This window comes from Sardina pilchardus, chromosome 5, assembly GCF_963854185.1.
Source record: "Sardina pilchardus chromosome 5, fSarPil1.1, whole genome shotgun sequence".
In the NCBI taxonomy this organism is placed as follows: Eukaryota; Metazoa; Chordata; class Actinopteri; order Clupeiformes; family Clupeidae; genus Sardina; species Sardina pilchardus.
In genome coordinates, this window is record NC_084998.1 from 912,467 (window position 1) to 938,794 (window position 26,328).

Here is a 26,328-nt window from a genome sequence, read left to right on the forward strand (position 1 = left end):
CTCTACTGTATGGTGAATGTTCAAGTGAAGTTACCTTATATGGTGAATGTTCTGATGAAGTTGTGTTAACAGCAACTTGTTTCAAACCTCAGACAGGCTGGCTGGACACAACAGGCTGGACACAGTGCTAGCCACACTTATGCTGTTCAACAGGCCTACTGGACACAATGCTAGCCACACTTATGCTGTTCAGTTTCAAACACTCATGAGTGATAGCTGTAGTAATCCTAACATAATAGTGCAGCTAAACCTGTGTGCACCCTGCTGCCCTCCACCATATCAATGGACTAGATAGTTGGATTAGATTATGATAAGTGAATTTGTGTTACTGTTATTGTGTGGATGAAGTTAGTCAATAGTCAGTCCACTACTGGGGAATTATTATTATTATTTATTTATTTTTGCCCAGCAATTGCCTATTCTTTCATAAAGTCAAGCGTTTCTCTGTGTGCACCAAAGTAGCGACTATCCATTAGCCTAGGCTGCTTTAAATTGAGGCACATGCCAAACTTTGTATTCGATTCATTAGATTGGTTCTGTTATCTGTAATATTCTTAACAGTACCCTATTGTTTCAATATAATTTGCGAGTATAGTTTGCTGACGCATACGATCGACACGTCAGACTGAACAAATTATACAACATTGTATGCATTTTTTATTTCCTTCTAGACAACGCATACGAGATAATACCACCAGTTCAACAATGACGGTGCACTTTCTCTCTCTCTCTCTCTGTGTGTGTGTGTGTGTGTGTGTGTGTGTGTGTGTGTGTGTGTGTGTGTGTGTGTGTGTGTGTGTGTGTGTGTGTGGGCGGAGTTCTGCGACCGCGACGGCGTTTACCCTACTTTCACACATTGCTTCTCCTTTGTGTGAAGCTAAAGGAAAACATGTCGAAAAAGGTTGCAGTCGTAACAGGTGCGAACAAGGGTATTGGATTTTCAATTGTGCAGGGGTTGTGCAAAGCTGGCTATGCTGGCGACATCATACTCACTGCGCGCAACGAGAAACTTGGACAGGAGGCTGTGGGAAAACTGAAGTCCGAGGGATTGAATAACGTGCTCTTTCACCGTCTTGATATCTGCGACCAAACCAGTTCTGAAGAACTCCGGAAGTTCCTCGAGAAGAATTACGGCGGTTTGGATGTCTTGATCAACAATGCTGGGATTGCATTCAAAGGTTTTTGACTCTAATTAAATATCAGACGGCAGTCTCGTAGCGTGGTATTTTGTTGGGCTGCAAGTGCAAATCTTTTCAGGAAGATTCTGTCCAGTCTCAGCGGCCGCATCAGGTCATGAAGCTTGTGTTATCTCCACAGCTGCTGACCAGCCTTTAGCACAGCTTATTACACAGTAGCCTAGTGTATGTACGAACATCTTTATTGTGGCAATCGCGCAATTTGTAGTGCATATCAGTAGGCTATCCACGCAAGTCCCCAGGTGAAGAATTAAAACATGGGGAAAAGTATAGGCTACAGCATGAAACTCAAATTATAACTAATGCTCCCCTATTCAAGCTTTACTGAAAAGACCACAATCTCCCAAGAATATCCAAATCTTGTCAAAGTCTGGTGTTAAGATGGCTTAAGTCCCACTGGGTTAAAATAAAGAAATACTCATTCAGTTATTTCCCAATGTTATGACATCTGTTTGTCCTTTAGATGGAATCTATTTGACCCGCCCACCACCTGCGTAAGGACAGGCCCGATTGGATAAACCTTTCCATAAAAGTGTTGTCAGATTAAAGTGTTATATAGTAGAAAATGATATAGCACTTGCACTGACAGACCTACTTATGTACACAGCATTCACCTCATACTCAAAGAGCGAAGACATGGCCCAGTTGTTTAGTGTTTGTACATGTGGATAAGGGTTCTGCAACAGAACAGTGTGCATGTGGATAAGGGTTCTAGAACAAAACAGTGTACATGGTGATAAGGGTTCTAGAACAGAACAGTGTACATGGTGATAAGGGTTCTGCAACAGAACAGTGTACATGGTGATAAGGGTTCTGCAACAGAACAGTGTACACGTGGATAAGGGTTCTGAAACAGAACAGTATGTTATTAAGGGTTCTGCAACAGAACAGTGCACATGTGTATAAGGGTTCTGCAACAGAACAGTGTACATGTGGATAAGGGTTCTGCCACAGAACAGTGTACATGTGGATTAGGGTTCTGAAACAGAACAGTATGTTATTAAGGGTTCTGCAACAGAAGAGTGTACATGTGGATAAGGGTTCTAGAACAGAACAGTGTGCATGTGGATAAGGGTTCTGCAACAGAACAGTGTGCATGTGGATAAGGGTTCTGCAACAGAACAGTGTGCATGTGGATAAGGGTTCTGCAACAGAACAGTGTGCATGTGGATAAGGGTTCTGCAACCTTCCCCAAGGTGTAGCCTAGAGGCAGTGGAGGTCACTGTATCAGAACCCTTATCCACATGTACACTGTGGTGGCCTTCGCAATGTAATTGACATTTGAGAGTTGCTTTGGAAAAAAAACATCTGCATGAATAAATGTTAATTATGGTTTGAATGTGAGATGCTGCCTGGTTGTTGAGACTTCAACCACTGAATCCAGTATGTCTCACTGCTTCTTTACTGCTCCTTACTGACACTAAGACGGCATCAACCAATAGAAACATTCTTCTGTGTTGCACCCCTGTGCAGCGGCGGCCACGGAGCCCTTCGGAGAGCAGGCGGAGGTCACCATGCGCACCAACTTCTGGGGCACCCTGTGGGTGAGCAAGGCCCTGCTGCCGCTGCTGCGGCCCAACGCACGGGTGGTCAACGTCTCCAGCTTCGTCAGCAAGCGCTCACTGGACAAGTGCAGCCCGGAGCTACAGGCAAAGTATGCTGGGAATTAGTCACTCCAATGTTATAAGATCCGCACACCAAGGAGCTCCGATTTAAGGTTTTACGTTACGTTACATTAGTGACGTTTCAAGCCCCACACCAAAGAGCTCCGATTTAAGGTTTTACGTTACGTTACATTAGTGACGTGTCAAGCCCCACACCAAGGAGCTCCGATTTAAGGTTTTACGTTACGTTACGTTACGTTAGTGACGTTTCAAGCCCCACACCAAGGAGCTCCGATTTAAGGTTTTCGTTCCGTTACGTTAGTGACGTTTCAAGCCCCACAGTGTGGCGATCTTGAAAAAACCTTTAAAAACATGTTTAGAAAACATTTAAAAACATGTTTAGAAAACATTTAAAATTGTGTTTAGAAAACATTTAAAATTGTGTTTAGAAAACATTTAAAATCATGGTTAGAAAACGTTTAAAAACATGTTTAGAAAACATTTAAAAATCGTTGCAAATAAATAGTAGTCTGGCTATCACCATACTAAGGTCAATATGTAAAGATTGAATATTAGTCTGGGGAGTCTGCGCTTTATTTCTGCTGCACAAGAGGCGTGATCAATGGGCATAGTTCAAATGACTGTACGCTTTTGGATAGTCCTTCAATCACTCAGACCAATGATCTGGGTGCACCTTTTAGATAAGCTAGTTTGTGATTGGACCCAGCAAACGTGGACAGGAAGCAGGAGAGTTAGATATGCAGGTTTCCAGCCTAAGCTGCAGGGCAAAATCGAAATCACCGGCAGATCAGGCAGGGTTTACCCAGCCTAAATAAATAGTGCATAACACTGAAATAAAATTGCTACAAGGGTAAGATGGAGGAAGTCATCATGATGGTCCATAATGTTTGGAAAAAATAAATGTTCTGAGTTTTGATATACAAGTGGTAATAGAGCTGGCTTCTCTAACATGCAGCGGAAGATTATTCCAGAAGTACAGCACTCGATAATCTTACTGACCCTTGACATTTCTACACGATTGGCACCCAGGGAGCATACATGTTGAGCTGTGAGAATGTAAAGAAATTGGTTGTGTCGAATGAGTGTGCAAAATGTCAAAGTAAGACACATCAAGTTTATTTATATGGCACATTTCATACACAGGACAAAAACGACAATCTACACAAAATGATATTAAAAAGGCAGAGTAAAGCCGTTGTGTGCGTAGCCCTAATAGCCCTAATTCTGTAATCATTTCAGGTTCCGCAATCCAGCCATCTCAGAGGAGGAGCTGTGTGGACTTATGGGAGAGTTCGTGGTGGCAGCTCAGAAGGGAGATCATGAGGCCAAAGGATGGCCAAACTCCGCCTATGGAACCACTAAGGTAATGCTAATAACGCTTATGGAACCACTAAAGTAATGCTAATAACGCTTATGGAACCACTAAGGTAATGCTAAACTCTGCCTATGGAACCACTAAAGTAATGCTAATAACGCTTATGGAACCACTAAAGTAATGCTAATAACGCTTATGGAACCACTAAAGTAATGCTAAATAACGCTTATGGAACCACTAAGGTAATGCTAAATAACGCCTATAGAACCACTATGGTAATGCTAATAACGCTTATGGAACCACTAAGGTAATGCTAATAACGCTTATGGAACCACTAAAGTAATGCTAAACTCCGCCTATGGACCCACTAAGGTAATGCTAAACTCTGCCTATGGAACCACTAAGGTAATGCTAATAACGCTTATGGAACCACTAAGGTAATGCTAATAACGCTTATGGAACCACTAAGGTAATGCTAAACTCCGCCTATGGAACCGCTAAGGCAGCGTTTCTCAAACTGTGGGGCTCGCCCCACTAGTGGGGCGCAGAGACGTGCCAGGTGGGGCGCGAGCTGACGTGAAAAACCGGAGATTTCTTTTAAATCTGTAGCCTGTGCCTTTCTTTATTGATAATTACGAGAATGCACCTCCATCTCACAAAACAAACACAAACAAGGTAATCTAGACTCTTGTAGGCCTATCATTGACCAGATGAGAATGTCTGTCCTGGAACCATAGTCCGAAAAAAATGATTGATGTCGGATTTAATTGCAGCGGGAAAAAAAACCCTGTTTATGTTCGAGACGAGCGCAGTAAAATTGAAGGATATCTTGGCTATCTGTCCGACGACACAATTGCTGTTCTGCGATCTCGAAGAACAGCTGCTTGACAAACGCAAACACTCATGTTTTGCCTTGCAAGTGGACAAGGCCACCACAAAGGTGGTTTAGTTATTGCTTGTCCGCTTTGTTAACTTGACAGCGGGCGAAGATATTCTATTCTGCGAGTATGCCAAAAGTAGGGCCACTGCAGATGAACTATTCAACATTGATCTCAACAATTAGTCTACGTGGCAGAACAGGTAATCAAATGGGAAAACTGTGAGGGACTTTGCTCGGTTGGCGCACAGATGATAGCAGGTCAAATAAATGCTATCGTCGTGATAAAGAGGGTAGTGCCTGATGCGCAACAGACGGACTGTTTCATTCAGGGAAGCGCTCGCGTCAAGGCTTGACCTGAATAAGATTTTGAACGAGGTTGTGAGAGTGTTGAACTTCATTTATAACACAATGGTAGCATATAGTTGGCCCTTTTGCTGTATTATTGGAAATCAGCTTTTTTTTAAGCAAGGATTGACACCTTGTCAATGACAAAAAACTGACGTTATTGGTCATTGATTTAGATTTTTATTTTCTCTATTTTTGAACTGATATTTATCTTTAGTAAACTGTCATTTGTTAGGCCTACTGATGTATATTTAGCAAGTGACGTTATAAATATGACAATTTTGAGCTTGACCTATACTTTCTATAGAGCGATGATGGACAGGTGGGGCTCGAGAAAGCCCCCTTGATTAAAGTGGGGAATGAAAGAAAAAGTTTGAGAACCACTGCGCTAAAGTAATGCTAAACTCCGCCTACGGAACCACTAAGGTAATGCTTTATAATGCCTATGGAACCGCTATGGCATTCCCAAACTGTGAGCTGCTTCTAGGGGTACACGAGATGAAAAGGGCTATGGCGGACGGGTGTTAAAATGGGGGTCAGAATGTAGGTGATACGCGGAGAAAAAAGTGGTACGTGGGGAAAAAAGTTTAGGAACCGCTGCACTATGGTTATGCCAAACTCCACTTACGGAACCACTAAGGTAATGCTAAACTCCACTTATGGAACCACTAAGGTAATGCTAAACTCCACTTATGGAACCATTAAGGTAATGCTAAAAAACACCCAATGGAAACGTTAAGATAATGGCAAACTCCGCCATTAAGGTAACGATAAACACCACCCATGGAACTACTAAGGTAACGCTAAACACCACCTATGGTACCAAAGCCTACATGGGTGAACGTCTGAAAACATCTATGAGGACTGAACTCGAGTTCCGTATATCTAACCACTACTGTGTTGTCCTCTGCAGATTGGTGGTTCTGTTCTAGGTCCAGGCCCGTGTATATACAGTAACCACTACTGTGTTGTCCTCTGCAGATTAGTGGTTCTGTTCTAGGTCCAGGCCCGTGTATATAACCACTACTGTGTTGTCCTCTGCAGATTGGTGGTTCTGTTCTAGGTCCAGGCCCGTGTATATAACCGCTACTGTGTTGTCCTCTGCAGATTAGTGGTTCTGTTCTAGGTCCAGGCCCGTGTATGTAACCACTACTGTGTTGTCCTCTGCAGATTGGTGGTTCTGTTCTAGGTCCAGGCCCGTGTATGTAACCACTATTGTGTTGTCCTCTGCAGATTGGCGTGACGGTTCTGTCCCGCATCCAGGCCGCTGTTCTGACCCAAACGCGGGCAGCTGATGGGATCCTGCTGAACGCCTGCTGTCCTGGCTGGGTGCGCACAGACATGGCCGGCCCCAAGGCCACCAAGAGCCCCGAGGAGGGGGCCGAGACGCCCGTGTACCTGGCCATGCTGCCCACTGGAGCCCCCGCACCCCACGGCCAGCTGGTGTGGGACAAAGCGGTGCAGGAGTGGTGAGGGCACTGCAGGGTCCCACATACTGACCACTAACGCCGCAAAACTGACCAATGGCCCACTCTGCTTTATAGAGTATTTTTACAGTGATTATGGGAAGATGTGGAAGAGTATCACACATCAATTCCACGACAGTTAAAATACTGGTAATTGCTGTACAGTATGTTCACGTACGTACTGTGCGTACACTTTTTTACTTTGCATTAAAAGTTTTGAAGGACATAAAAATGTGTACGTTTGCAGAAATCACAAGTCAATAAGCTTTTTGCCGTCGCTCCTTATAGGCAATGTCTGGAATCAGAGAAATGCACTAGCCTCATCTGCTCTTCTGTTCTTTTTTTACTAAATTGTTGTGCACATATACAACCACATTCCAAAACTAACTGGGTTCATACATTGATTATTTGTTTGAATGAAAGGATGTTGCACTGCAAGTCCAATTAATAAATTGTTTATTTTGCCATTTAGACTCATGCGTTTTGGTCTCAGTATCTGATACATAGTAAATATTTATATTATGATCAAAATCTTTCATAAATGACAGTAACATTACTGTAAATCAATGATCATGCATAGCTTGTAGGCTACTAAACAAATATAGTGAAGATTCTTTCTTGAATGTTTTGAAAGCATATTTGTGACCCTGTAAAGCGGAACCAGTCGTTTCGGTCAAATGTATTAAATTAAGTTATTGTGCTCACGTGAACGGCCATAAACTAAGCTTTCCAACGATATGTATATCGAGGGTATTAAACAAACTATCGTTAAGATAACCGCATCCAAAGTTGACATGGTTCTCCTGTCACGATATGCCAGAAGAGGAGAAATCACCTTTTTAAGCGGCGCGTGCACAAGGGGAATGACAGCAAATGTGTTGAATCTTCGCCGGGTTTAACAGTCAAAACGTATGTCTTTCCGTGAAATGCGTTCACGATATGAAACTCTTGACTGTATACAGTCGAATAATGGGAAAATGTGAAATTCAACATTTTAACCCAGGTTTTAACTCTGGGTTTTTCAAAACGCTGAACTTTATTTGGGATCTTGAAGCTCTGGGATAGGGGTTTAGTAATCCTGGAATTCGGTATTTGCATCACAGTGATCCAATCCAATGTTCCTTTAAAAAAAAAACTGTCATAAAGGTAGGAGGATGAATTAATTACGTGATAGAAAACATGATAGCAATTTTGATTCAGATTATTTATTTATTTGTTCAAAAGCAGGCTTGGGTGAATGTACTGAAGGTAGGCCTACTGCAGCCTACCGGACTGTTTGTCAGGACCGGCAAATTGCGATTTACACTGGTTAGTCTGCGGTTACAGTTGAAGGCGTCACTTTCTGGATTTGATAACAACCTGAATTACCGGTAGATTTTTTCTACTGATGGAAGTAAGGATAAGGAACTTTCACCCAGTGGATGACTATGTAGTTTAGGCATAATCTTAAAGTTGATCTATGAATATGCATTACCGGGATACCTTTATGCTATCAACTTGAGGCACGCCTATGTTTACATAGCCTGCTTGAATGAATTGTAGTGTTGTCAGTATGACGGTGCACTTTCCTGTGTTCTGAACGCTTATGTACGGCTATGTGCGCGTGTGTGCCAAGGCGAGGCGCATTATAAGGACCTGCGCTTTTCTACACTACACCATCCGCCACACTTCCAATCCACGCACGTAAGCTGTAAATTGAAGCCTCCGAACGACATGGCGAAAAAAGTTGCTGTTGTTACCGGCGCAAACAAGGGTATTGGATTTTCAATTGTGCAGGGGTTGTGCAAAGCTGGCTATGCTGGCGACATCATACTCACTGCGCGCAACGAGAAACTTGGACAGGAGGCTGTGGGAAAACTGAAGTCCCAGGGATTGAGTAACGTGCTCTTTCACCGTCTTGATATCTGCGACCAAACTAGTGCTGAAGAACTCCGGAAGTTCCTAGAGAAGAATTACGGTGGTTTGGATGTCTTGATCAACAATGCTGGGATTGCATTCAAAGGTTTGTCCCAATGAGTGATTAAAGTTGGTGTATAACATAATATTGCATTTTATCAGAACTACAGTTACAGGAATAGAGTAACATATAGCCTAAGATATATGAATGCATTTGATCAGAACTACAGTAACAGGAGTAGAGTAACATAAGATATATGAATGCATTTTAATAGAACTACAGTAACAGGAATAGAGTAACATATAAGATATATGAATGCATTTGATCAGAACTACAGTTATAGGAGTAGAGTAACATATAAGATGAATGCATTTGATCAGATCTACAGTTGCATTTGATCAGATCTACAGTTATAGGAGTAGAGTAACATAAGTTCCAGTTCAGAGGAGACTGTAGGCATTTCCACTGCACCTGTCCTACTAGTGCTGGAGCAGAGGCCTGTAGAGAGTAGCCTACTAGTATGGTAGGAGGGGAGAAGGGGAGGAAGAGGAGGGATGCTAGCCTGACCAGCCAGACCCACATCAAGATGGAGGGTCTGGGAACTCACCGTAGGCAGGGCTCAATCGGAGGGGTGGGATAAACAGTTGTCTTTCAAATTCCCTCTCCCCAATAGGGTAACGCTAAACGAATCATCTTCTTGTTTTCAAGTAGCAGGATGCATGAAGGTATTATAAGAACTGGAGAAAGTGAACAAGTCCCGCCCCCATTCATTTCAATGGGAATGCTAGGCTAGTGAAAAGTGCCAAAATTGAACGATTTTTTCAGGCTTCAACATGGCGTTTCAAGAGGCTTGTTTCCGGTGCCGTTTTACTTAGCCAATTAAGTGCCAGGTTACTGACTGACGTAAGGTACAGAACGAGAGCTCGTGCCCACACTAAGCTCGTGCATGAGCTGAGAGTGGAACAGCCACCAATCGGCATGAGGAAAACGCAGGGAAAACGGCACCGGACATGATGTATTTCTGGAAAATGGCGACGAGGAAGTGCCCTGCTAATCGGCGAAGCTAATCAGTCAAATCCTGACCCCCTGGCAGGATGAGTAGCCTTCCCTGAGAGGAGGTGTTCTTGGAAGAGTTGTGTAGAGGAGGTGTTCAACGAGAGGAGGTGATCTTGGAAGAGTTGTGTCTTAAAGGGGACATATTATACCTCTTTTTAAACAAGGTTAGAATTGGTCTCTCCCAAATTGAGCCGTTTCTGGGCTGGCCACGCCTCCGGATGGGTGTATTGATTACGCTGCTCGTTTCACAGGTGAAAATGACTACAAACAGAGCCGGCATCCAACCGCATATGTTAGACCCTGGTGCTAGGGTTGGTCTATGCAAATTCCCTTAGTATTACATCAGAATAAGGGAGCAATCCAAATGGCTCACAGCAGCATACTATTCTTGACACCAAAGTCTTTCTACTACAGAAAACGGATGGATGGGGTTTTTTTTCACGCTTGGAGTGTTTATAAGAACAGTAGAGGCCTAAATATGAACACAGAGGCCCGCAAAAAGTGAGTTTTGCATAATATGTCCCCTTTAAAGATAGAGAGGAAGGAACGTCCCTGCTCTGATGGGACTTGTATAGTAAGTATAAAGTATGTATACTCTTTTGATCCTGTGAGGTGTAAGTAAGTATACTGTATACTCTTTTGATCCTGTGAGGGAAATTTGGTCTCTGCATTGAGCCCAATCCATGAATTAGTGAAATGCACACAGCACACAGTGAGGTGAAGCACACACTCACCCGGAGCAGTGAGCTGCCTGCTATATAGCGGTGCTTGGGGAGCAGTGAGGGGTTGGGTGGGTGCCATGGTCAAGGGCACTTCAGCTGTGGATGTTGGCATGGGAGATCCTTTGTTACAAGCCTGAAGCCCTAACCAGTATGCCACGGCAGACCAGTCCACCACCAGTCCTCCACTGCAGTCGTGCGTTGGGGAAATGCCGGTGCCCTTACTGGACGCATGTCAGGTATGACAGAAGAATTCATTTCATTAGAGACATTCTACATTTATTTTGCATGTTGCACACACACAAGACTGAGCACCACGTCATGCACATGTCTGAGTTCTACTGATCTGAATTAGTGTGTTGATCTGAGTTGTATTGATCTGAATTGGTGTGTTGATCTGAGTTGTATTGATCTTAATTGGTGTGTTGATCTGAGTTATTGATCTGAATTGGTGTGTTGATCTGAGTTGTATTGATCTTAATTGGTGTGTTGATCTGAGTTGTATTGATCTGAATTGGTGTGTTGATCTGAGTTGTGTTGATCTGAATTGGTGTGTTGATCTGAGTTGTATTGATCTGAATTGGTGTGTTGATCTGAGTTTTGTTGATCTGAATTGGTGTGTTGATCTGAGTTGTGTTGATCTGAATTGGTGTGTTGATCTCAGTTCTATTGATCTGAATTGGTGTGTTGATCTGAGTTCTGTTGATCTGAGTTCTGTTGATCTGAGTTCTGTTGATCTGAATTAGTGTGTTGATCTCAGTTCTATTGATCTGAATTGGTGTGTTGATCTGAGTTGTGTTGATCTGAATTGGTGTGTTGATCTGAGTTCTGTTGATCTGAATTGGTGTGTTGATCTGAGTTGTATTGATCTGAATTGGTGTGTTGATCTGAGTTCTGTTGATCTGAGTTCTGTTGATCTGAATTAGTGTGTTGATCTCAGTTCTATTGATCTGAATTGGTGTGTTGATCTGAGTTGTATTGATCTGAATTGGTGTGTTGATCTGAATTGGCGTGTTGATCTGAATTGGTGTGTTGATCTGAGTTGTATTGATCTGAATTGGTGTGTTGATCTGAATTGGCGTGTTGATCTGAATTGGTGTGTTGATCTGAGTTGTATTGATCTTAATTGGTGTGTTGATCTGAGTTGTATTGATCTGAATTGGTGTGTTGATCTGAGTTCTGTTGATCTGAATTGGTGTGTTGATCTGAGTTGTATTGATCTGAATTGGTGTGTTGATCTGAGTTCTGTTGATCTGAGTTCTGTTGATCTGAATTAGTGTGTTGATCTCAGTTCTATTGATCTGAATTGGTGTGTTGATCTGAGTTGTATTGATCTGAATTGGTGTGTTGATCTGAATTGGCGTGTTGATCTGAATTGGTGTGTTGATCTGAGTTGTATTGATCTGAATTGGTGTGTTGATCTGAATTGGCATGTTGATCTGAATTGGTGTGTTGATCTGAGTTGTATTGATCTGAATTGGTGTGTTGATCTGAATTGGTGTGTTGATCTGAGTTGTATTGATCTGAATTGGTGTGTTGATCTGAGTTCTGTTGATCTGAATTAGTGTGTTGATCTCAGTTCTATTGATCTGAATTGGTGTGTTGATCTGAATTGGTGTGTTGATCTGAGTTGTATTGATCTGAATTGGTGTGTTGATCTTAGTTCTGTTGATCTGAATTGGTGTGTTGATCCCCTGTGCAGATGCTGCCACGGAGCCCTTCGGAGAGCAGGCGGAGGTCACCATGCGCACCAACTTCTGGGGCACCCTGTGGGTGAGCAAGGCCCTGCTGCCGCTGCTGCGCCCCAACGCACGGGTGGTCAACGTCTCCAGCTTCGTCAGCAAGATGGCTCTGGACAAGTGCAGCCCGCAGCTACAGGCAAAGTACGCTGGGAAACAGTCACCATTTGTACAGGAGCCAATAGGCTGTGAGAATGATGGATGGGAACTAGTCACCATTTGTACAGGAGCCAATAGGCTGTGAGAATGATGGATGGGAACTAGTCACCATTTGTACAGGAGCCAATAGGCTGTGAGAATGATGGATGGGAACTAGTCACCATTTGTACAGGAGCCAATAGGCTGTGAGAATGATGGATGGGAACTAGTCACCATTTGTACAGGAGCCAATAGGCTGTGAGAATGATGGATGGGAACTAGTCACCATTTGTACAGGAGCCAATAGGCTGTGAGATTGATGGATGGGAACTAGTCACCATTTGTACAGGAGCCAATAGGCTGTGAGAATGATGGATGGGAACTAGTCACCATTTGTACAGGAGCCAATAGGCTGTGAGATTGATGGATGGAAATGCTATTGTTAATGGTGTTTGTGTTAATATGAGACATGTTGAACTCTCTCGCTGTGTTTATGGTAGAATGGAACACCACATTCCTATATCTGTTTGTAACAGTACTGACCATAGACATATATATCTATATAGCTTTATATATCTATGGTACTGACCATATTTCAGGTTCCGCAATCCAGCTATCTCTGAGGAGGAGCTGTGTGGACTTATGGGAGAGTTTGTGGTGGCAGCTCAGAAGGGAGATCATGAGGCCAAAGGATGGCCAAACTCCGCCTATGGAACCACTAAGGTAATGCTAAACTCTGCTTATGGAACCACTAAAGTAATGCTAAACTCTGCTTATGGAACCACTAAAGTAATGCTAAATAACGCTTATGGAACCGCTAAAGTAATGCTAAATAACGCTTATGGAACCGCTAAAGTAATGCTAATAACGCTTATGGAACCGCTAAGGTAATGCTAATAACGCTTATGGAACCACTAAAGTAATGCTAATAACGCTTATGGAACCACTAAAGTAATGCTAAATAACGCTTATGGAACCACTAAAGTAATGCTAAATAATGCCTATGGAACCGCTAAGGTAATGCTAATAACGCTTATGGAACCACTAAAGTAATGCTAAATAACGCTTATGGAACCACTAAAATAATGCTAAATAATGCCTATGGAACCACTAAAGTAATGCCAAAGGTCCCTTCACATGAAGCAAAGCATCAATAATGTAGTTCGCGAACCCAGAAAGTCGAGATCTCATGTCACATAATCACTTTATGGATTTTCCTTCAAGCGGAGCTGGCAGCCGGACAGTTGTTAAAGGGATATTCCGCCATTTTTGGAAATACGCTCATTTCCCACCTCCCCTCGAGCAAAACAATCGATATTTACCTTGTTCCCGTTCATCCAGCCATTCTGTGAGTCTGGCGATACAACTTTTAGCTTCAGCCTAGCATAGATCATTGAATCGGATTAGACCATTAGCTTCTCGCCTGCTAGCTTCATGTTTAAAAGTGACTAAGATTTCTGGAAATTTTCCCATTTCAAACGTGTCTCCTCTCAAGTTAGAAAGTGCAATAAGACCAACTGAAAATGAAACCTGGTGTTTTTCTAGGCTGATTTGACATGGAACTACACTCTCATCTGGCGTAATAATCAAGGCAACAGGCAACTTGCAAACTACTGGCACTACTACTGATTGTTGTCTATGGGGACTATTTTCAGATGCTGCGTACGATATCACTGCGCCTATGGTACGTTTGCAAGTTGCCTTGATTATTACGCCAGATGAGAGTGTAGTTCCATGTCAAATCAGCCTAGAAAAACGCTAGGTTTCATTTTCAGTTGGTCTTATTGCACTTTCTAACTTGAGAGGAGACGCGTTTTGAATGGGAAAATTTCCAGAAATCTTAGTCACTTTTAAACATGAAGCTAGCAGGCGAGAAGCTAATGGTCTAATCCGATTCAATGATCTATGCTAGGCTGAAGCTAAAAGTTGTATCGCCAGACTCACAGAATGGCTGGATGAACGGGAGCAAGGTAAATATCGATTGTTTTGCTCGAGGGGAGGTGGGAAATGAGCGTATTTCCAAAAATGGCGGAATATCCCTTTAAGTGTTCTTAAAGGAATAGTTCGGTATTTTACACTTTAAGCCCGTTTTCTGTATTGCCTAGGATGCAAAAGAGTGTTTGACACCGACATCTCGAAGATTGATCCTGTTTCTGCAATTTAGGCTGCCTTAGAATGTTCTCTGTTTGGATTCAGCATTGCTCGCTATGGGCATAGCCTATTCTGTCCTTAAAACACCTCTAAACGTTGGCTTTTTAAAATGTGCAACTTACCGAGTGGTTACTGGTCTTCAACGATCTTCTATAGCAAGTTTCACACTTTTAGAGGTGTTCTGTGTTGTCCTCTGCAGATTGGTGGTTCTGTTCTAGGTCCAGGCCCGTGTATATACAGTAACCACTACTGTGTTGTCCTCTGCAGATTGGTGGTTCTGTTCTAGGTCCAGGCCCGTGTATGTAACCACTACTGTGTTGTCCTCTGCAGATTGGTGGTTCTGTTCTAGGTCCAGGCCCGTGTATATAACCACTACTGTGTTGTCCTCTGCAGATTGGTGGTTCTGTTCTAGGTCCAGGCCCGTGTATATAACCACTACTGTGTTGTCCTCTGCAGATTGGTGGTTCTGTTCTAGGTCCAGGCCCGTATATCTAACCACTACTGTGTTGTCCTCTGCAGATTGGTGGTTCTGTTCTAGGTCCAGGCCCGTGTATATACAGTAACCACTACTGTGTCCTCTGCAGATTGGCGCGACGGTTCTGTCCCGCATCCAGGCCGCTGTTCTGACCCAAACGCGGGCAGCTGATGGGATCCTGCTGAACGCCTGCTGTCCTGGCTGGGTGCGCACAGACATGGCCGGCCCCAAGGCCACCAAGAGCCCCGAGGAGGGGGCCGAGACGCCCGTGTACCTGGCCATGCTGCCCACTGGAGCCCCCGCACCCCACGGCCAGCTGGTGTGGGACAAAACAGTGCAGGAGTGGTGAGGGCACTGCAGGGTCCCACATACTGACCACTAACTCCACCCTTCATCTAGACTTGTATGTTTCTAGTGTGCAAGTTTCTCCATCTCCGAACATGGCCGTCTTGTAATTGAGGCTAGGCTAAATGGCATGCATGTTGGTCTCAAAATAAAATATGTATTAGTAGTAAACTTATGATTATGGAAATCAGATATTGCATTATCATTGAATAAATGAGTGGTTTGAACTGTACATTTTCTGTTTAGTTGTTTGCTCTTGTTTGTCAGTCATACAGTATGACCTACAGTACGTGTGTCCTAAGCAGCAGTCACACCCCGGGGGTTTACATGGGGAGGTCTTCTGTAATGACTCCAGGTCTACATCAACCCTCCGTAATGACTCCAGGTCTACATCAACCCTCCGTAATGACTCCAGGTCTACATCAAACCTCCGTAATGACTCCAGGTCTACATCAACCCTCCGTAATGACTCCAGGTCTACATCAACCCTCGTAATGACTCCAGGTCTACATCAAACCTCCGTGGCTCATCCAGATCTCTGGGTTTTCTTTGACAACATCTTCAAGACACATAATTTATGGACAAAACTCACACTAGAGATTATGTTAGAGTGTTGCATCACACTACCCAGATGCTTTGTAGAGACGCTTGGTTGTCCCCCTTAAACAAGCATCTGAGGAAAATAGGAACTGATGATAGAAGCCATCATGGTCCACACATCTCCCCAGGACAATAAGGTTGGTGTGTGAGTTCACAATCTAAAGGTGATACACAGGGCAACTTGTAGGGCACTGTAGCCGAGCAACACTTTCTCCTTGAGATTTGGGCAACTTTACTATCTGACAATTTGGATAGTTTAACGGTGACTTTTTGAGATAATACAATCAGAAGGCTAGCGATAAGTCACATGACCATCTGTGAGCTTCTGAAATTTCTAACAAAGACGGCAGCGTCAGCAGCAAATTAAAAGAGAGGCTGCTCATATCTTTTAAAGCGGTAGGGTGACATGTTGAAACCAAAACTGGGCATTTCCTTCACCAAATGCTTAAAGTGTAACTTCACCCATAACTCCACCCACTTCACATTTCTGAAAAAAACGTTCAAAATGGGCGAGACGTTCTGAAATTTGGAGAGGGAGTGCAGCACTGCTGCAGCCAATCAACCATGGTGATTTCGTGTCAATCTGGGAATGAGTGCTGCAGACATGGCTTATCACAGGTAGGCTAATCAGGGCAGCAGGCGTTGGGGCGTTTCATTCCTAATTTGTAACAACGCGGTGACGTTGACTCACCAGAGAAGTGCAGGACTACGTCAGCATTCCAATAGCATTTTGGACCAAAATGCCATGGCATGTTTCAACCTGTAGAGGGCGCGGAGAGCTATCTCCAATACAAAATCATACGAAATATGACTTTTCTCGGGAAACACAATTTTTGTCAATATTAACCCTGGTAATAGTGTAGTTCACCACGTATGAGTAATTTCAACCAATCAACAGCTCGAAAAACATATTTTAGGGCGCAGTTACACTTTAACTAAACAACTTAACATACATTTTTAAGTGCTGAGGTTAAGAAGACAGTTTTTCCCCTCGCAGGTTTTACAGTATAGGGGTATTATTTAGCTGTTGTCTCTGTTGGGAATTGGCTAGCTAGTGGTGGTTTTGTAGTATAGGGGTATTGTTTAGCTGTTGTCTCTGTTGCCCTGACCAGTTGCTCTGTGTCTCACCTGGTTGCCTGTTGCCATGGAAGCACCCTATTTGGTTCCCCAGAATTCCCGTTTCCTTAACTCCATTGCGTAGAAGTTATTGAGTTATTGCTAGGTTACCGTGTGTATTCACAGCACTGAATTGCGCTTCCTTTGTCTTCAACTTCAGTAACTGACTAGAGCTTGTAAGTAACTTAGACCAAAGTAGCACTCTATGATCTTTGGTAAAGACCAAGGGAAAAGTAAACTCCACAGTGAACCAAATCAGGTCAGGTTTGGAGGTTGTGTAGCATATGGGCAAGTGATTTGATTGGAGGTTGTGTATATGGGCAGTTGGTTTGATTGGAGGTTGTATGGCAAGTGGTTTGGTTGTCCAGCAATGAAATGCTCCTTTAAGTCATTCCTAAACGCAATGGGTGCATACAGAAGGACATTATTAATTTGTAGGAAGGCATAGAAGCATATGGTATGCACATAGAATTCACAAAGTGTTGGTTTATTTGGACATTCAGACTCAACTGTGCATCTCTGATGTGCAATTTGTACATCTCCATCATGCAAAAAAAAAATTGAGGTGTTTTGTAAGAATAATAAAAATTGAGGTGTTTTGTAAGAATAATAATGTGACAATATAATAGTAATTTACTGTGATACACTGTTTCTATTTAGAGATAATTTAGAAATGTATGAGAAGTTGATCTTGAAGGATGTTATACTGGACTTTCAGGTTAATGCACTACATATTTTCAACTGGAGGTGGCACTGTTCACTCATAAATCAGCCGTTCAGACATTTTCAGTCGCTTATAAGTGAATGCATTACGTTCATGGATATGACACAACTCTGAAACATACGATGTAAAGGACTATAAAAGCACAATTTAAAACATAAATTAAAACCAGATGTTATATCATAGTCTTTTATACTGCACACTCTCTTCAGTGGTAAACCCCCACCAGTCTTTTCAGATACTTTCCTGTCAAATGTCAAGTGTTATGGCTCTGAGAAGAGGTGGAGAGTTTAATGCCTTCTACAGAATAAAAACCCTTTTTTAATAAACAGAGAAAATAAGACTGTGAGCCAGTGGATGTCTGCAGCATTGTGCGAATACACCATGAAGAACAATAATTGTGTGATGGCTGCATAAATGTTGGTGGTTGACAGTATAACTGTGTCTGTAAGATCTTCTAAATCTCACAAAGTAGGTAGTACATAAAGAGGTGGTAAAACACGATGTCATCTGCATATAGTGGCACAGTATCTCCTCAGCTGCATTTGCAGGTGCGGACGATCATATTGGACAGCTGCTCCACCTGTAAAGCACAGACAGAATGTTCACAGTGTGTTGAGATGTCATACCTACAGCAAATGAACTGAATTTGAAACAAATTAGTGTAAAACTTAAACGTAGTGTAAAAAAAGTTGAATTTAACATGGAAATGCTTTAGTTTATTTCCAGTTCTTTGGTCTTTCTAATGTTGTACCTTATGTTGTCTACCCACATAGTAGAGAATGGGAAGAGGGTCCATGACGTGCGGAACACAGCAGGGTTGGGCCGACGCTCCTGGATTATGGTGCTTATACAGGGACAATACCTAGCAACATATAGATACATATTAACATACAGGGACAATACCTAGCAACGTATAGATACATATTAACATACAGGGACAATACCTACCAACATATAGATACATGTCAACATACAGGGACAATACCTACCAACATATAGATACACGTTAACATACAGGGACAATACCTACCAACATATAGATACACACTAACATACAGGGACAATACCTACCAACATATAGATACACACTAACATACAGGGACAATACCTAGCAACATATACAGTACCCTCCAGAATTATTGGCACCCTTGGTAAAAGTTGACTAAAAATAGGTCTAAAAAATCATCTTTAGGTGATTTATTGTACTCCCACAATGAAAACAATGAGGAAAAATACACCCTGCAAGGGAAGCAAATTTATTCTGAGAAAAAGGAAAATCTCATAAAGAAATAAATGTTTTTAATAAAAACACGTCACTCACAATTATTGGCACCCCTACTTGTAATACCTTCTTAAACCTCCCTTTGTCAATAAAACAGCATGTAATATTCTTCTCTGACACCCCATAAAGATTGAGAATACAAAGTAAGGGATTTAAGACCATTCATCTTTACAAAACCTCCCCAGATCGTCCAGATTGCTAGGTCCACACTTGTGCATTCTTCTCGTTGACTCATCCCACTGTTTTTCTATGGAGTTTAGATCAGGGGACTGCTATGGCAATGTCTGAAGCTTGATTTTGTGTTCAGTAAACCATATTTGTTTTGATCTGTGCATTTGTTTTGGTTCATTGACCTGATGAATGATCCAATCATGACCAACTTTTAGGGCCTTGGCAGAGATTGTTTGATTTCCTTTGAAAATGTTCAGGTTTTTTCTTGGTGTTCATGATGCCATGCACCTTAATTAGGTTCCCAAGGCCTTTGGAAATTAAAACAGCCCCACAATAGCACAGCCCTTCCACCATAATTCTGATTAGGCATGGGGTTCTTTTTAGTATAGTCATTCTTCTATGTACGCCAAAGACACCTTAAGTGTTTTTAGCAAAAGAGCATCATTTTATTTCCATCTGACAATAGACCACACTCCCAGACATGTCATGGTACCATTCAGTAACTCCTGCCATTTACATTGCTCATTAAATGACTCTACTGGCTTTAACCTGACATGCTGTCTAAATAATCTATTAGCAGTGAGGTCACTTTTGAAGATTTTTGGGGGGGACTTGGTGACCCCAAGATGATAGCTTTGTCTGTAACTCTCAACAGTGGTTCGTATCATACCATCCTCCATACTGTGCGTGGGAGCAAAATAGCCATGGGTCTTTGTCCAAGCATGTTTGCCACATTTCCAGATGATTAGAACCTTTTAGTCATCATTTTAACTGGAAATATAGGCATTTTCAACAAAATACCTAGTTTCCATAGACATTCTCTTACTTACAAATGTCAACACAATTTCTTTTTATTTCAATTTAGTGTATTCTCTTGTCTCTCCAATGTTGAAAAATGACTAGAGGATATAGCCTCTGAGTGACTTCATTTTCATACCATAGTGAAAAAGAACGTCATGAACTACTTCTGAAAGTTCACAGACACTCTGATTTACTTTAAAACGTTGCATTTACATAGGAAAATGCTCCTGTTAAATGTTGTACATAATATATTTCAGGGGTGCCAATAATTGTGAGCAAGCTGTTTTTGTTAAAAATATTTATTTCTTTATGAGATTTTCCTTTTTCTCAGAATAAATTTGCTTGCCTTGCAGGGTATATTTTTCCTCGTTGTTTTCATTGTGGGAGTACAATAAATCACCTAAAGATTATTTTTATACCTATTTTTAGTCAACTTTTACCAAGGGTGCCAATAATTCTGGAGGGTACTGTAGATACATATCAACATACAGGGACAATACCTACCAACATATAGATACATATCAACATACAGGGACAATACCTACCAACATATAGATACATATCAACATACAGGGACAATACCTAGCAATAGATACATATCAACATACAGGGACAATACCTAGCAACATATAGATACATATCAATATACAGGGACAATACCTAGCAACATATAGTGTATGTGTTTACCTGAGCGTATTTGTTTTCCGTGTTCCACACATAGGAACAGGAGCCTATGCAGTAGTTGGCGTGGTAACCAGAGGGCTCATGAATCCATTTCCACCCGAGATCTTTACGGAAATCAATGTACAACTGTCTTACGCAGCAGTTCTCTGACTTTCTGTAGGATCAAACACAGGCTAAGTTAGATCATGAAGATAATAATAATATGAAGACTATTTCCTGTTCAGGTCATGGCATCACTTCTCACTCTGAGCATGTTTCAGCAGTTGAAGTTTGACGCTTCCTGCGGGAATGCTGGTCATCCTTATTTTCCACAGGAAGTGACATCACTAAGATGTGAGGCTTCTGCATATACATTGCGAGAGCGCCTGTGTCACCTCTGAGTTTGGCCATGCCTGTTGGGGGACACAAACGACATCATTAATGACATCAGTTTAACAGCAGCACTCGGCATCCTCTGAGTGTCTCCTGCAGCTGCTTCATGACACGTCCCGTACCGGATATGGAGAACAGGAAGTCCTTCCTTTTTTCACCACAGTCACAGTGCACTTTCAACTGGAAGCCTTGTTCCACATCTGGACAGATCAAAGACCAAAGAAATGTTGGCACATAGCAAACAGCAGATTTAGATCATTGCCGATATCTAAGACCAAATATATGCTATGGTGATTGGAGAGGATTAAAGCATGTGTCTCATCTTTTGGAAGTGAAGACATTGATGACGATGATGATGAAGATGATGACTTACCTGGTCCCTGAAGCCAGTCTCTCAGCGTTTGTGTCACGTCAAAAGAGAGCCAGCGGTCGGCCAGGTCCCTGGACACGAAGCGTGAGCCCAGGTAGCGGCTCTGCTGCCCCGTGCCCCGGTACAACTCCAGCCTCTGCTCCGTCCCGTTGGGCATGAGCGGACTCTTGATCTGCAGCCGCAGCTCCGCCCGGGAGAGCAGGTCCGGCCCCAAGCTGGCCCGCATCTGCGTCAGGTTGAACAGCAGCTGGTGCTTCGTACTGTTCTCCCCTGGAGACATGGGACACACAGGGCAGGGCGAGCTGCTTCAGTGCATTTCATACACACACACACACACATAAACAATAGCAAAAAGTCATTGTAAATAAGAGCATAAAAGGGCAATAGTTAAAATAATAGTTAAAAAGTAAATACAATAGAATAATAGTAATAATGATAATAAAAACATTAAATAGACAAAACAAAATGGACTTAGGAAATCAAAAAGTCTTAAAGACACCTCAAGCACACAAAAAACACCTGAAACTCTTTTCTTCTCAAATGTACTCTTTGCTGAAGGTGAAGTGGTACGCTCATATTACTGATCTTGAACCATACATTTAAAACGTCCTTGACAATAAAACAAACTAAATAAATTACAAACTAAGGCTTAAAAGCAACTGCTGTTTTGGGCATATTTGTGTGTTGTTGTCATTGCGAAGAGATCCTCAGGGGTGAGGTTTTCCCATTTCGCTCCGTTCCAAAGGCTGGCCATGTCTGCCGACGGGGCCAAAATGGACCCTGTATCGCACAGTAATTACACATTGATGAGACCGCCAGAGACGCCCGCCAGATCACTCCACTTCTCGCCACCACAGACTTCCGCCAGGCTCGTCCCATATTAGGGCTCCCCTAGCAATTACGTGTCCCCCTGTGGTGCTGTGGCTGGAGAGCCCTGAGAAGCCACCAGGAGAAATAAAGGCTCAGAAAAGACGAGAGAACCCTGAGAAGGGGGCCAACCATCAGTAGGGACCAGTCGTCTGGAGGAGAGAGAGAGAGATGTTTTGGGACAGCATTGAGAGAGAGAGAGGGAGAGAGAGAGATGTTTTGGGACAGCATTGAGAGAGAGAGGGAGAGAGAGAGAGAGAGAGATGTATTGGGACAGCAGAGAGAGAGAGATGTATTGGGACAGCACTGCTGGTGGTTTTCCTTGAGAAATTGTTAATTCAACTAAGGCAGCGAGACAGAAACACCCATACACACTAGACCACAGCTAGCGTCCAAAATTATAGAGCATCTGCATCTGTAAACCACACCCTGTTTCTAAGTAAAAATATTCTAAGACCAGTTCCATTTCTCCCATGTCTACAATTCAACCTCTCAATATTTCATTTAGTATATCCATTTTTCAAAGGTGCATTCTGCATTTTTTGTTATCTAGAATCTGCCTTGATCTAGGGAAGGAAATGAATAAGGCTGCACTTGAGCGTCTGGCTTCTCTACTGTATATCTACCTCATTTCATGTGTTTCCATAGATCTCTTGTCTTGAACTAGTTTCAACGATTATTGTCCAATTATTGTTATTATTTTGTTTTTTTAAAACTGAATAGTCCATGGGGCTGCAGAGAAAGTGTGAAGTGATCAAGAAGCTGATGCTCAGAGACTTACATATATATACACATATACAGTGTGTGTGTGTGTGTTTGAGGATGCAGGAGCGTGTGTTAATATGGGCTACAGTGTGTGTGTTTGAGGATGGAGGAGCGTGTGTTAATATGGGCTACAGTGTGTGTGTTTGGGGATGGAGGAGCGTGTGTTAATATGGGCTACAGTGTGTGTGTTTGGGGATGGAGGAGTGTGTGTTAATATGCAGTGTGTGTGTGTTTGAGGATGCAGGAGCGTGTGTTAATATGGGCTACAGTGTGTGTGTTTGAGTATGGAGGACCGTGTGTTAATATGGGCTACAGTGTGTGTGTTTGAGAATGCAGGAGCGTGTGTTAATATGGGCTACAGTGTGTGTGTTTGAGTATGGAGGACCGTGTGTTAATATGGGCTACAGTGTGTGTGTTTGAGGATGCAGGAGCGTGTGTTAATATGGGCTACAGTGTGTGTGTTTGAGTATGGAGGACCGTGTGTTAATATGGGCTACAGTGTGTGTGTTTGGGGATGCAGGAGCGTGTGTTAATATGGGCTACAATGTGTGTGTTTGAGGATGGAGGACCGGGTGTTAATATACAGTGTGTGTGTTTGAGTATGGAGGACCGTGTGTTAATATGGGCTACAGTGTGTGTGTTTGGGGATGCAGGAGCGTGTGTTAATATGGGCTACAATGTGTGTGTTTGAGGATGGAGGACCGGGTGTTAATATACAGTGTGTGTGTTTGAGGATGCAGGAGCGTGTGTTAATATGGGCTAGTGTGTGTGTTTGGGGATGCAGGAGCGTGTGTTAATATACAGTGTGTGTGTTTGAGGATGCAGGAGCGTGTGTTAATATACAGTGTGTGTGTTTGAGGATGGAGGAGCGGTGTTAATATACAGTGTGTGTGTTTGAGGATGGAGAACCGGGTGTTAATATACAGTGTGTGTGTTTGAGGATGGAGAACCGGGTGTTAATATGGGCTAGTGTGTGTGTTTGAGGATGCAGGATGTTGTTTTATGGAGATAGGAGTCATTGTATACAGGAACTGAGTCACTAATGCTACATGCTGAGTACTGGCTTCCTTCCTCTCCAGATAATCGGCGTGAACACACACACACACACACACACACACACACACACACACACACACACACACACACACACACACACACACACACACACACACACACACAGAAACAGACACACGCTTATCGGCAGACATATATAAACCACACGCACACACATACACACACACACACACACACACACACAAACACACACACTCCGAGGGAGTGAGAGAGAGAAACAGAGACACTCTTATCAAAACAAGAATTATGTTCTTATAAAGCACGCACACACACACACACACACACACACACATACACACTGTGTAAATCTTTCCTACTGTATCTGTAAACTGTTGCTTGTGTCTGCACATGTGCAGGTATGTAATATATGTAAATATAATGTATGCATGTATGTATGTATGTAATGTATGGCTGTACTGAGCTCAATGAGCATCAAACAGGCTAAAAGGCCTCCTGGAAAAAGCAGCATGCCAATCTCTAGCTATGGTGAAGGGCACTGATGATGTCGGGCTATTTTAATTCCAACGGCCAAGGGAACTTTATCAGGATGCATAAAATCCTGGATCCATGAAATAGATGGCCTTTAAAAATAAAAATCTGCCTGCCCCTTTGTTAATCTGCCTGCCCCAAATTCCCACAGGGTTACATAGGGGGTCAAATACTTCCTTCCACCTAGCATTTAAGAAGAACATGTATTTATTTACGATACATTCTTCAATCACAAAGAAAATTGGTCCTTAGCGGTTTGATTTTTACTATTTTTTTTAATTAAGACATTAAGATCAATTGTCAAGTGATGCTTTTATATTCCTCTTTTTAGGCCACTTTAGCATGGTATCAAATACATTTTCTCCCCACTTTGTAATGTATAATGTATATGTAATGTATGTATATAAGGTGTGCAGGTATAATATTTAATGTATATGTATGGCTGTACTCACACTGCTGCATGGTGAACTTGTGCACCTCCTTGGCGTAGTATGCAGGTATGTAATATAATATAATGTATGTATATAATGTATGGCGTAGTATGCAGGTATGTAATATAATATAATATAATGTATGTATATAATGTATGGCTGTACTCACGCTGCTGCATGGTGAACTTGTGCACCTCCTTGGCGTAGTATGCAGGTATGTAATATAATATAATGTATGTATATAATGTATGGCTGTACTCACGCCGCTGCATGGTGAACTTGTGCACCTCCTTGGCGTAGTATGCAGGTATGTAATATAATATAATGTATGTACAGTATATAATGTATGGCTGTACTCACGCTGCTGCATGGTGAACTTGTGCACCTCCTTGGCGTAGTATGCAGGTATGTAATATAATATAATGTATGTATATAATGTATGGCTGTACTCACGCTGCTGCATGGTGAACTTGTGCACCTCCTTGGCGTAGTATGCAGGTATGTAATATAATATAATGTATGTATATAATGTATGGCTGTACTCACGCTGCTGCATGGTGAACTTGTGCACCTCCTTGGCGTAGTATGCAGGTATGTAATATAATATAATGTATGTATATAATGTATGGCTGTACTGTACTCACGCTGCTGCATGGTGAACTTGTGCACCTCCTTGGCGTAGTAGGTCCCCTCGTCCTCGTCGTGTGTCCAGGCGGCGGCGGCATGCTGCGTGAGCTCGTGGCCCAGCTGGACGGTGCTGTTGTAGACGGACAGCAGAGTGGGCGGCGCCTGCTCGTCCTCCTCGTCCGACTCCAGCTCCGGCTCCTTGGGCAGGCGCAGCTTGCTGAGGATCTGACCCCTGATGGCCTCGATCCGCTTCCTCCTCATCAGGTCCCCGTCCAGCGGCCGGCATGTGGACAGAGCGCTGCTGTGGTGGACGCAGGCGAGCGCACAGAGCCCAGCGAGGAGCACGCTCACCGTCCTCATCCTCCCCGCACCTCACCGCACCTCAGCGCAGCGCGTCCACAAGCACAGCTCTCTTCGCACCTCAGTGCGCCCACAAGCACAGCTCTCTTCGCACCGCACCTCAGCGCGTCCACAAGCACAGCTCTCTTCGCACCGCACCTCGCTGCACCGCAGCCACAAGCACAGCTCTCTTCGCACCTCAGCGCGCCCACAAGCACAGCTCTCTTCGCACCGCACCTTGCTGCGCTGCTTCCACAAGCACAGCTCTC

General features: G+C 43.0%; 3 protein-coding genes across 3 annotated transcripts; 2 read left to right on the forward strand and 1 right to left on the reverse strand.

The window, feature by feature from the left end:
* The first annotated feature begins 820 nt into the window (after nucleotides 1–820).
* On the forward strand, nucleotides 821–7,298 carry LOC134079806 (carbonyl reductase [NADPH] 1-like). The gene is made up of 4 exons (XM_062535888.1): nucleotides 821–1,178; nucleotides 2,670–2,850; nucleotides 4,061–4,184; nucleotides 6,595–7,298. Exons 1-4 carry the CDS (start codon nucleotides 890–892, stop codon nucleotides 6,832–6,834), a joined length of 834 nt encoding a protein of 277 aa, XP_062391872.1. The 5' UTR covers nucleotides 821–889; the 3' UTR covers nucleotides 6,835–7,298.
* A 1,096-nt stretch (nucleotides 7,299–8,394) lies between these two features.
* LOC134079805 (carbonyl reductase [NADPH] 1-like) lies at nucleotides 8,395–15,579 on the forward strand. Its single transcript, XM_062535887.1, has 4 exons — nucleotides 8,395–8,829; nucleotides 12,202–12,382; nucleotides 12,976–13,099; nucleotides 15,112–15,579. Exons 1-4 carry the CDS (start codon nucleotides 8,541–8,543, stop codon nucleotides 15,349–15,351), a joined length of 834 nt encoding a protein of 277 aa, XP_062391871.1. The 5' UTR covers nucleotides 8,395–8,540; the 3' UTR covers nucleotides 15,352–15,579.
* A 1,951-nt stretch (nucleotides 15,580–17,530) lies between these two features.
* Nucleotides 17,531–26,117, reverse strand: tgfb1b (transforming growth factor, beta 1b). Its single transcript, XM_062535886.1, has 7 exons — nucleotides 25,738–26,117; nucleotides 21,471–21,737; nucleotides 21,220–21,297; nucleotides 20,970–21,117; nucleotides 20,729–20,879; nucleotides 18,539–18,649; nucleotides 17,531–18,367 (listed from the first exon to the last, which is right to left on the reverse strand). The coding sequence occupies exons 1-7, from the start codon at nucleotides 26,078–26,080 to the stop codon at nucleotides 18,320–18,322; spliced, it is 1,146 nt and encodes a 381-aa protein (XP_062391870.1). The 5' UTR covers nucleotides 26,081–26,117; the 3' UTR covers nucleotides 17,531–18,319.
* Nucleotides 26,118–26,328: the final 211 nt, after the last annotated feature.

Bases quoted from the DNA above. Each gene is read 5' to 3' on its own strand.
- LOC134079806 (XM_062535888.1), top strand. From the start codon at position 890: ATGTCGAAAAAGGTTGCAGTCGTAACAGGTGCGAACAAGGGTATTGGA. The intron at 1,179-2,669 runs GTTTTTGACTCT...ACCCCTGTGCAG, and splicing joins TGCTGGGATTGCATTCAAAG to CGGCGGCCACGGAGCCCTTC. The intron at 4,185-6,594 runs GTAATGCTAATA...TGTCCTCTGCAG, and splicing joins CCGCCTATGGAACCACTAAG to ATTGGCGTGACGGTTCTGTC.
- tgfb1b (XM_062535886.1), bottom strand. From the start codon at position 26,080: ATGAGGACGGTGAGCGTGCTCCTCGCTGGGCTCTGTGCGCTCGCCTGC. The intron at 21,738-25,737 runs GTGAGTACAGTA...CCATGTCTCCAG, and splicing joins CAAGTTCACCATGCAGCAGC to GGGAGAACAGTACGAAGCAC. The intron at 21,298-21,470 runs GTAAGTCATCAT...TGATCTGTCCAG, and splicing joins AGACTGGCTTCAGGGACCAG to ATGTGGAACAAGGCTTCCAG.
- LOC134079805 (XM_062535887.1), top strand. From the start codon at position 8,541: ATGGCGAAAAAAGTTGCTGTTGTTACCGGCGCAAACAAGGGTATTGGA. The intron at 8,830-12,201 runs GTTTGTCCCAAT...TCCCCTGTGCAG, and splicing joins TGCTGGGATTGCATTCAAAG to ATGCTGCCACGGAGCCCTTC. The intron at 12,383-12,975 runs GTACGCTGGGAA...ACCATATTTCAG, and splicing joins AGCCCGCAGCTACAGGCAAA to GTTCCGCAATCCAGCTATCT.